General features: G+C 38.9%; 4 protein-coding genes across 11 annotated transcripts in view; 1 reads left to right on the top strand and 3 right to left on the bottom strand.

Moving 5' to 3' along the window:
- Positions 1-8396, top strand: part of LOC100742958 — a 13595-nt gene extending 5199 nt beyond the window's left edge. Inside the window, exons 9-21 of one of the 3 annotated variants that reach the window (XM_033323662.1) lie at positions 2792-2891; positions 3016-3144; positions 3261-3427; positions 3496-3649; positions 3742-4147; positions 4240-4516; positions 4592-4773; positions 4986-5454; positions 5552-5744; positions 5851-5996; positions 6068-6191; positions 6264-6626; positions 6759-8396. In XM_033323662.1, coding sequence (XP_033179553.1) covers positions 2792-2891; positions 3016-3144; positions 3261-3427; positions 3496-3649; positions 3742-4147; positions 4240-4516; positions 4592-4773; positions 4986-5454; positions 5552-5744; positions 5851-5996; positions 6068-6191; positions 6264-6626; positions 6759-7466 — 3418 coding nt within the window. In that variant the 3' untranslated portion in view covers positions 7467-8396. The remainder of the gene's footprint in view (positions 1-2791; positions 2892-3015; positions 3145-3260; positions 3428-3495; positions 3650-3741; positions 4148-4239; positions 4517-4591; positions 4774-4985; positions 5455-5551; positions 5745-5850; positions 5997-6067; positions 6192-6263; positions 6627-6758) is intronic. The other 2 variants (XM_033323663.1, XM_033323664.1) reach the window with 2 other exon arrangements.
- Positions 1454-2382, bottom strand: LOC100743281 (CXXC motif containing zinc binding protein). Its single transcript, XM_033323673.1, has one exon. The coding sequence runs from the start codon at positions 2036-2038 to the stop codon at positions 1553-1555; it is 486 nt and encodes a 161-aa protein (XP_033179564.1). The 5' UTR covers positions 2039-2382; the 3' UTR covers positions 1454-1552.
- On the bottom strand, positions 7724-9370 carry LOC100744949 (general odorant-binding protein 83a-like). Of its 4 annotated transcripts, XM_003493441.4 has the most exons (6): positions 8597-9370; positions 8441-8516; positions 8252-8340; positions 8058-8160; positions 7917-7981; positions 7726-7853 (listed from the first exon to the last, which is right to left on the bottom strand). In XM_003493441.4, exons 1-6 carry the CDS (start codon positions 8675-8677, stop codon positions 7836-7838), a joined length of 432 nt encoding a protein of 143 aa, XP_003493489.1. In that variant the 5' UTR covers positions 8678-9370; the 3' UTR covers positions 7726-7835. The 4 variants fall into 4 exon arrangements, 3 of the variants coding, with proteins under 3 accessions (XP_033179568.1, XP_033179567.1, XP_003493489.1); XM_033323677.1 differs by lacking the exon at positions 7917-7981 and having other exon boundaries at positions 7724-7853; XR_002947640.2 differs by having other exon boundaries at positions 7917-8160.
- Positions 9371-9543: 173 nt separating this feature from the next.
- LOC100743161 (general odorant-binding protein 69a) overlaps positions 9544-10727 on the bottom strand; it is a 2144-nt gene continuing 960 nt past the window's right edge. The window contains exons 2-6 of one of the 3 annotated variants that reach the window (XM_033323674.1): positions 10499-10586; positions 10363-10415; positions 10110-10254; positions 9826-9890; positions 9544-9740 (exon numbers count right to left, since the gene is read on the bottom strand). In XM_033323674.1, the coding sequence (XP_033179565.1) occupies positions 9723-9740; positions 9826-9890; positions 10110-10254; positions 10363-10415; positions 10499-10586 (369 nt within the window). In that variant the 3' untranslated portion in view covers positions 9544-9722. The other 2 variants (XM_003493426.4, XM_033323675.1) reach the window with 2 other exon arrangements.

The following is a 10727-nucleotide window of genomic DNA, read 5'->3' on the forward strand; positions in this document are numbered from 1 at the left end:
TAATTTCGTTTTTTTTTTTTTTTTTTTCTCTCTTTTTTGATCCTCTCTTGTGATTTATTTTGCCCGTTTCGTTGGGCACTGTGATTGCAACTTTCTTAGCCAGTTTTAAAGTTAACGCCGTAACACGTGAAATACCTATTAATTTCACAGTGAATCACGGTTGGCTCAGGTCAATTCATTCGCAACTTTTATACCCTATACGTGTGTATCTATACACTCGTATACATATACACACATATATGTATATATGTTTAATTTTTCGTTCGAGAAGATTTAATTTCTACTTTATTTTTACCTTATACAAGTAAACGAATATCGTTATCATCATTGCCATCGTCAACATCGTCATCATCGTTATTATCATCATTGCCATCATCAACATCGTCATCGTTATTATCATCATTGCCATTATTATTATGACTATAATTTTCTTACGCGGGGAAGCTCGTTCCGGTCTGAATTAGCGTAAACGTGATATGTCAAGTATATGCTGATACGTTACTACGAAAATTTCCTAACTGAATATCGTTGTTTAGTATGACAACTTTATATTACTATTATCACCATCATCGTCATCGTCATTCGTCATTATCGTTACTATTACTAGTACTATTATTATTGTTTAGCAGTATCATCGTCATCGTCTTTATGGTTTTCATTACCTTAACTAATTAAGTAGACCGAAACATTCCGAAGGTAAGTACGCACTAAAGAACGAGTTCTAATCGCATAGCTGACTAGTCTTGTTCAAACTCTTCTATGGCTTGTTGATTGGTTAACGAATAAAATTTTCAACCTCCCCCCTGCTAACGCGCAATGCTAGTCACCCGGTTATTCAGGTGCAGGGTATAATCGGCAATTTTCAATCAACTTGGAAGAGTTATAAAATTATTGTTGCAAATTTCCTCTGTACTAAACCATTTACGAGGTTAAATGGTCTTTTTTTATATGATTATGAATAAATTATATTACGTCGTTGGAAATGTGCATTCGTTTACCTTGGTATTCTTTCCTACACGATTTAACGATGTCGCTAATTGCGGCAGATCGTCTTACTTTTTCTTTGCCTAGCTTATAGTAGTAGCAATAGTAAGTATCTATCCTGTTCGTATTATAAATATGTATTTATTATATCATAGTAGATTTGTGTATACATGAATGTGCAAGAACGTGTAAATCATATTCTACGTTTTCGATGGCAACAAACAAATAGCTTTTTATTATCTAGATTAGAAAATTACAAATTTCAAATCGATATAGGCACCTTTGAATGTCTCTGCTTACATAAGTATTTAAATATATGTATGCACAATATATGCGCAGATTACACATGTATGTACATTGAAACAAATTGTTTAACAGAATACCATTAAAGTAGAGTATCAGCTTAGTAGTGAAAAGATGAGCAAACGAGGAAAAGACACAAAGCTAAAAGAGAATCTATCGCCTCTATTTTTGTAAAATTTATATTGAATTCAAAGTATTTCTACTTTTCGTAGAGTATCCCATTATGTGTGAATCGATTGCAGTAACAACAAGCACGTAAAACTTATTATTTCATTCTTTCAAATCTGTGTTCTATTTCATAAATTCCAACAGGTTCTTTGATCTTGTCGCAATAATCAGCCCACTCTCCTTCGCTTAAATCTATATCTGTAAATACTTTTCCATCGTTTACGGCTTTGGCAGTCCATCCTTCTCTTGCTGAGAAATCACTAGGTTCGAGGCCCCGACAATCGAATATCGCTATCGTTTGGAATTTCTCCTGATCGTTCGCGAGAAACGATTTGATGGAATCCTCCAAGATGCTCATGGAATTTTCGCGAGAACAAAGTTTGCATTTGCTCGCAAAGTGATTCACTGAGTTTCCTCTTTGACTTGGAATGGACTCGCTCAAAGATACATAATTCCATTTTTCTGATACTTCGCCACAATTGCAGCAAGTAAATTTGAGGTACCATCTAAATTCTGTTCCCGATGGCTTCAGTTCCTCTATATTTTCTAACGTAGCTTTTATCTGAAATGCTATCTTTACCATTCTGATAAGATCTAGCTGTCTCCCTTTTACGACAGTTCCACACGTGCCTTGATGTTTCCTATATTATTATACGTATACGTATATTTGTTAAAATAATATAACCTTATTGAGGTTATGTTACAAACGAATGATTCGTAAATGTACAAACGATATTTCTCTCCATACAATTAATTGCACAAGTAACAACACATGGACGCTTCTACACAAATTGTCTCGCGTTATACTATACTGTCAATCGAGAGCTACTTTTAAACCAAGTATTATAAACGCATCGTAAATAGTTAAAGTATAATTTTTGAATCGTGTATGTGCGCATGAGTACAATACCCGTTGGTAATGTAGAAAATGATTTAACAAATATTCTACAATTTAGTTTTTCATCTATAATCGTACATTTATTCAGTGTACATTTATTATTACACGAGTTAGTGCTTTGGAAATGGTCTAATCGGGTCTCGTACAAAATCGTTGCAGTGATCACGTTATTCATAGCCTGGATATTTATGAATAGCGGACGAAAGAAATAAGCATGAGACGAACAACTTTTCTTTCTGCAGTTTGTTTTTATATCCTAACCACGTATTCGAATGCAGAAGATATTTTAGGTTGTGGTGGATTTTTGAAAAGTCACGCCGATATCGATTTTGCTAAAGTACAAATAAAGTTGTGAGTAGTTTATCGAGCAGTTCCTGACCGAATCAAATTACAACACAAATTACGACAGATAATCACTTAAACTTTCAATCTATTTAGATATACAAAATCTGGTAGCCTCAAAGATTCTACAGAGTGTGCCCCTAACAATGGATATTATTTCCTTCCTTTATACGATAAAGGGGAATACGTTTTGAAGGTAATAAGAAACAATATAAGAAAACTTCATAATAACCTGTTGTTTAATGTATATTAATTAAAGAAATTAATTAAAGCCATTGTATCTAGTTTTGAATATTAGTTTTCTGTTTATATATATTTAGGTGGATCCACCTAGAGGATGGAGTTTCGAACCTACAGAAATTTTGTTGGTCGTAGATGGAACTACAGATGCCTGCAGTGAAGGCAAAGATATTAATTTTACCTTCAAAGGTTTTGGTATCACGGGCAAGGTAAACTATCCGTGTGAAATACATTTTATACAAAATCTAATATATATATATATGGAGCGATGAAAATTATTCTATGAATTATTGGCAGTATCGTTAAGAAATGTAATACGATTTAGGTTACCAGTTTAGGATCGGATTCTGGTCCTAAAGGTGTTACAGTATCATTGTATAAAGAAAGCAACAAGCAAGTTCCTGTTGGTACAACGGTTACCATGGAAGGTGGTATATTTTATTTTACCCCCGTACAACCTGGACAATATGTACTTGTTGCGTCTCATCCCGTGTGAGTATCATCAGGTTTGACTTAATTGTGTTACGAGACACGTCACATTGTGTTACTTTATTCTTTAGATGGATGTTGAAAGTAAATACTGTGAAAGTAACAGTACGAGAAGGCAACACAGAACTTCCCGATGGTAGTCTGGTAATTTATGGATACGACGTGAGCGGTCGAGTTACCAGCGAAGAAGAAGCGGTTAGCGGCGTAACATTTGTATTGTTTGGAGTAAGAGTTTCTTATATTTTTCTTTCTGATATTTTTCCTGTGCACCTTGCAAAATTAACAAAATTTGATCTATTTGTCTTGCGTTTGCTTAGAACGGTGTAGCTAGAAATTGCGCAACGACACCTATAAGTAAAGATCTCGAATCTAGAAAGCCACTTTGTCATGTTGCGTCGGATAAAAGTGGTAAATTCTTGTTTCCAAGTTTATCACCTGGCGAATATAAACTTGTTCCGTATTATATCGGTGCTCAAACTAAATTTGATGTTCAACCGCCTGAATTATCGTTCAAAGTGAATCACAGCAGCGTCCTATTACGTCAAGGATTTAAAGTTACCGGTTTTACGGTAAATGGTATCGTCCGTACCGCTATCAATGGAGATCCTTTGCCAGGAGCGAAAGTTTTACTTTCTCAAAAGCAAATCGCTATAACGAATGAACACGGAAAATATGTATTGGATAATATAAAAGCCGGTCAATATATTCTGAAAGCTGAAAGCGGTACGCCAAGTTTAATCTCAATTATTGCCTTTTTCTGCGGAAAATGCGAGTTTCAGTTATTTATCTTGCGTTTCACTTCCTATAACGCTCAGAGGACTTACTGTTCAATGACAAATCGGTCAAGATCTCTCCCAATTCTCCGGAACTTCCCGTTTTGATACCAGCAGCGTATAAAGTTCGTGGCAAAGTTACTTTATCGGCAGAGGGAGGTTTAGATCATCGAAAAGTTTCCATCCAGAATACGGCTACCACGTTTACCAAAGAAATTGGGATAGATACAATAACAGGTGAATTTTCCGCCTATCTCACTCCTGATACGTATCAATTAAGCGTTATTGTAAGTGCGGAAGAGAGAGCTAAAGGTCTACAGTAAGTTCATTGTCGTTGGCTTTTTGCCTTTTTATTCAACTTTCTCGATATCTCTTGACATTGATATGTTTTCAGATTTTTCCCACTGCAACAAACCATCTACGTGTCGTCCCGACCGGTGGGCAACATTAACTTCTTACAATTAAAAGCTACGTTAACAGGAACGGTAAAGTGTTTACCAGAAACCGATTGCAGTCAAGCATCCGTAACGTTGAAGGTACTGGACGGTATCACGATAAAAACAATTCAAACAAAAGGTTAGATTTTGTTTTACCTTATACCTATCTGATGGTTGATTTCTTGCTTTTGGAAATTCTGCGACAATAAGCATGCGTTGAAATAAAAAAATAAATTTCATTTCACACTTCAACGATACGGGACACTATAGAACAATATTACAACGCGTTCTTATTGTCGTGGTCATATCGGGTCCATTGATCCACTCGATACTACCGTTTTGTCTGTAAAGTTTCCTTTGATCATGCAGCTGGCCAATACCAATTTACGGACGTATTACCCGGCCATTACGAGGTGTTAATAGACAATGATGTTTTTTGTTGGGCGAATCCCAGTTACAGAATTTCTGTAACTTCAGAACGATCTGAATTACCGCCCTTCGAACAAACTGGATTTTCTGCTACTTTCATATCTTCTCACGACACCACGGTTGAATATTCGAAAGCAGATGAATTGAAAAAATTAACGTTAGCTCTGAACAAAGGAAGCACAAAGCATTGCGTATCAGAACCTGGAATGTATACATTTACGCCAAAGAGTTGCCACGTTTATGAGAAATCGTCTCACACATGGGATACGAACACTGTTTCGCCTATTTTATTACATTCGACGGAGCATAGTCATATAGGAAACATTTTAAGTCGATCCGCATTAGATGGAATTAAAGTAAAAATCGAGAATGCAGCGGGCGAGGTTATAATGTAAGCGAACACGTACCGTATTTTTATACAACTTTATTGTATCTTCACATTTCACATCTGACTTAATGTTAATGTTTGCGTCATTTCTATTACATAGGCTTGGTCCATTGAAATCAACGCGTCACGAAGATTTGTATAAATATGAATTCGAATTTAAGGCAAAAACAGATAACATTTACACAATAACACCGTTATCAAACATCCTTCTATTCAGTCCGGCATCACTGAAGGTATTAGGTGTGAACGATTGCCAAGACGATATTGCTACGTTCGTGGGCGACTTAGGGAAGGTGAGTGCTGTAATCGTTCGCTTAAAGTGCTCAAATGCGTTCGCTCAAATTCCTCGTCACGATCGGGGTACGTGTTATCATTTGCACCTTGCTGCGTATCGTACAGATAATTGCTGGTAGAATCAATCCACCACTGGAAGGAGTTACCGTGAAAATATTTGGTAATGACAAAGCTGTACCTATACACACGCTGGACACACAAGAAGATGGAACGTACAGTATCGGTCCTTTGGATGGGAAAGTAGAATACAGGTGCGCACGCTTCATTCCATATGTTTTTTCTAATTCATTCGTTTATAATTCTTCGCTGTTTGTTTATCCAGCGTTACTGCGGAGAAAGAAGGATTTGTGATCACTGGGCCTGATTCCAACGGAGTATTTGCAGCTCACAAATTGGCTGAAATCATAGTACAGGTTTCCGATCAAGCTGACAATGTTTCTCTACAGGTACGTACGAGTCTGGGGCGACTAAACTCGATAGCAAATTATGGAGTTGGGTTTGATTATTGCGATATATAGGGTGTCCTGTTGTCATTGTCTGGTGAACAAAGTTATCGAAAGAACAGCATTACCGGCGAGAATGGGAAATTAATCTTCAATTCTTTGTCCCCTGGCGAATACTATTTGAGACCCATGATGAAGGAATACCGTTTCGATCCTCCATCGAAAATGATCAAAGTCGTTGAAGGTGCCACGGTAAAGATAAATCTATACGGGAAAAAGGTCGCGTTTAGCGCGTACGGTTCCGTGACATCGCTAAATGGTGAACCTGAAGCCGGGTTGCTAGTCGAAGTTCAGGGCCAAGGAGACTGTGATAACCTTCAAGAAGAGGCGACCACGGAGGAGAACGGTAGCTTTCGAATCCGGGGGCTTCAGCCAGCGGTAAGCGAAATCTCTGCTTGTAATTTAAATTTATTCGCTTTTTACGTTTTTGTCACGATCAAGGGATTCGTCGTTTCAAAAGAGTTTCAACAACAACTTTGAAAGCAACTTGTCGTCCTTTCTTTCGTACAGTGTACCTACGCATTCCGTCTGAAACCGAACGCCGAAGTTAACGCGCACATTCAACGTACCAGTCCCACCTCAACGTCGATACAAACTTCGTCGGACATTCGAGGTCTTCGATTGGTTGCGTTTCATCCTATAGCGCGTACCGACGTCTCGGTACACGTCCTGTCGATGCAACCAGAACACTATCGTACATTGAAGGTAAAACTATGCAGGGAAGATACACCCGATTCTCCGATACACACGTCAAGATTAAATACTCAGCAGTTGAGCAAGGTCGGTAGCGCTTACAATGCTGGTTTCCTGGTCCATTTGCCTCCGTTGCAGGCAGACGGTAAAAAGTACTTTGTGCAATTAGAATCTTCATTGTCTCATGCGTTACACAAGTATAGAACCATACCCTTTTATTTCGAGGCGAATTCATCGTTCAAGTATGTAAAATTAACATTCAACGCGGAACGTAAGGTCGATCATAGTGATATGAATCAAACGTCCGTAGTCGCGTTACCTTTTATCATGTTTATCGCAGTGGCGTTTTTCAATCGGGAAAAATTATGGTTGTGGCTGAACGCTTTAATCGAAAGGTGGCCAAAACCGGCGCCGATCTCGAGAAGCCCGATACAAGCTGTTCCTGTCGATCCGAGAGCGGACGATATCATAGTCGAACAAATAATGAATATTAACAAAAGGAAAACCAAACCACGCAAGGCGTAATTATTAGCGATTTTTCGATCGTTCCGCGATATTTTCAGTAGCGTTACGATGATTAATGCGCTCGATTAAGGCGAACGCGATACGATCTCTTGTCGATCGATGATCGATCTCGTTGCATTTTATATGTACTGTGTACATTATGTGCGTGGATCGATTTAGCGAATACCGCTTTATCGGAATACTTGGCGCCGTAAATGCATACGCCGACTTTCAACATGAAATGTTCGTTACTGCGTTTCTGAAGTCATATATGTCACTTTCATAGATAATTATATTTTTATTATGCCGATATAATAAACGTAATTTTACTTTGCTACGTTTCGGTACAATAACGATTGTCCAAACGATATCATCGTACTTCTATGGCGATCACGGAGCAATAAACGCCTAGAAAACAAAAGATAAAAAGCTTTTTCATGAAAATAACTTGCGCTATCTTGGCGTACTTACTATAGGATTGACGTTGTACATGCATTTCATAAACATGAAAGTTTTTTCGCATTTATCTTCTGCGTCTAAAAAAGATAATTATCAAAATAATAGATCTATAACGGATAAACTCGCGGTCGTTACAATCGATGGAATACTTACCGACGTCCTTGCAACTATCGACCATTTCATTACCTATTTCTTTGTAAACATTTGGAATTACTTGTTTCAGTATGTTGTATCTTATTTTACCATTCTTGTCTATCTGTACTATGCAAAACGACAACGACTGTTTTATAGGAAACGCGATATCATGGTCTAGCTAAGAAATACAATGCAGCAAAATCGAACTTTACCATGTTAAACTTTTCCAGAACGCATTTAAAGTAACACTTCAGATTCTCATCTTCAGGAAATTCCCCGTATTCCGTACCTTCGATGGCCTCTGTAAAAGAAAGTCGTCGTTAGATTTAAACGACGAAGAGAAACGACATAGAAAAACAATGGATCCGTGGAAAGTGTAGCTACGCATTTCGCCAACTTACCAAGCGTCGTCTTACTTTCGGCGATACACTTCTTTCTATGTACGGATGTCATTCTCCTGAAGTCGTCGGGATCCGACTTGTTCGTAGAACATTCGGGTTATTTCCATTAAGAATGTAAAAAAAATAGCGAATCGAGATACCTATTACGATACTTACGGATATGGTACCTCCGTGGACGAGAACGAATTGCAACGTTAGAAGACAAATCAGAGACATGCAAACTGCCGCGGCTCTCATTTCTCCGGTAATTCGTTGCCGTCGATGAAAATATTACAAACTCGACCACGCACGTCAGGAACGTCGAAGACACCAGAGTCAACTCTATACCGGCGCTACGAATTCGTACCATTTATAGACGTCCACTTATCACCGCGACCGGCTAAAAGGATCGGTTGGCGTAATTTCGGATTCATACGCCGTACAATTATTTGATTTTACTCGGCAAACAAACACGCCGCCTTCTTCGTCGGATGTTTATCTAATGATAGCGTCTAAACGCTAAAGGAGAAGTTAAGCCCCAACAACAATAGACATTTAGCGTAAATACAGCCGTGTAAATTGCAAGAAAGGCACAATTATCGAACTCGTAGCCAGCGGACGGTAAAATACAGGCTAACGCAAAACGTTCAATTAATGTTCGAATTTCGTGCGATCGAGCATGTTCCTAGCTACTTTAATTACTTCCTGCTGTGCAACGAATAGACCTCGAGATTGCACGAACAAACTGACCATTTTCTATATAAGGGAAACGATGCATGTTGTCTTAAGGCAACATCTTACGGATAGCAAGATCATCGGATGTTGTTTCGATTCGAAAAAGAAAATGCGTCACGACAATACGCGTTACTCGAACGAAGCGTATTTCGTTCGCAGGCCATTCCTTTCATTCGTATCGCGCGCATTTAATCGCGACCTCAATTGGCAATTGGATCGTCCGAGCATCGGAAGTCGCGATCAACTGGATAGTTTGAACGATCACACCAGTTTCGTATCCAGGTCTCGACACCAGGTTTCAGCGATATATAACCGAGGCGGACGGATAGGGAACAGAGTCGGAAACGTTGATGTGGTGGAAACTGTAAGACAAAAGTAACGCGATAGACTAATGTCTCTTTCTTTTATTAACGTTTCGTACAGAAAGCCGTCTACTCGTTTCAATGGGTAACGATTCTGTTACGTGATAAGGCGAAACACAATTCAACGCCAGCTTCGATTCGTTCGATGAGATAGTTGCATCGCTTCCTTCCGATCTCGTCTCTTCTTCGATTCGAATGAAACTCGGTTAAAACAGATAGTAGGTCTGAAACACAGGCGCAAACAAATGGCTGACAAGATCAAAACGATAAACGAGACTGTCGTTCGTTGAATCAGAATTGTGTACTCACCCGCGGAGATGATTCCGCGTAACATTTGTTAAACCTGTACGCGTACTCGCAATTGTCACCTTTAGCTAAAAGAACGATCGATTAACGACCGAAATGACCGTGCAGGATCCGATTAATCGTATGCCATCGAGATAAAACTGATGGAGTGTTGTTGTTTCACATAAGTGATGGTTTTAGGAAATGAATGTACAGGAAGGAACAAAGAGAGGTTTCGATCGAGAGGTTTCGATCGATCGTTAAGACGAAAAATATAACAAATAGAATATAGATACCCAAATATTTACCGATCCCCTTGCACTCGCTGATCGCTTTCTGTACCTCTGCCCTGTAAGCTGGTATTCTTTGGAAAAACGTGAGCATGCCGTTCAAGCTGAGTTCTCTCTTGTCATCGACTAGCCCGAATTGTTCCCACAAACAGTACATGTAACACTGCGAACCAAATAGAGAGCGCTTCTTTCTTTTCCGCTGAATAAGTTGCCCAAAACCGCGGACATACCGCGACACACCGACTTGCCAACTTTACCAATGTATTATTACCTTCAATTGACGTGTTTCGGGCCACTGACCATTCCTCACTGCCTCTATATCCACTGAAACAGGCAACAAACCAAATTAGACTAATTTATTTATTAATTAAACGACGCGTCATTCGATCGCTACTCGACGGTCCTACCTGTCGCCACCCCTGTTTGCGTTTGACAAGCATTCACCACGCTAGCTGCCGTTGCGATCATTTCGTCCGAAACGAAACTCGGTCGCGTCTATGAAACATATTTTTCTTATCGTTAATCCTCTCGAGTTCGAGTCAGATCGAAATAATTACCGTCTATCTATATAAATCTATCCGTTTCTTTTTCCTTTCCTTGCATATATGCATATCCTTAGCCAAAGCTCGATGCGCG

Source organism: Bombus impatiens, unplaced genomic scaffold, assembly GCF_000188095.3.
Source record: "Bombus impatiens unplaced genomic scaffold, BIMP_2.2 scf_1096, whole genome shotgun sequence".
NCBI classification, from domain to species: Eukaryota; Metazoa; Arthropoda; class Insecta; order Hymenoptera; family Apidae; genus Bombus; species Bombus impatiens.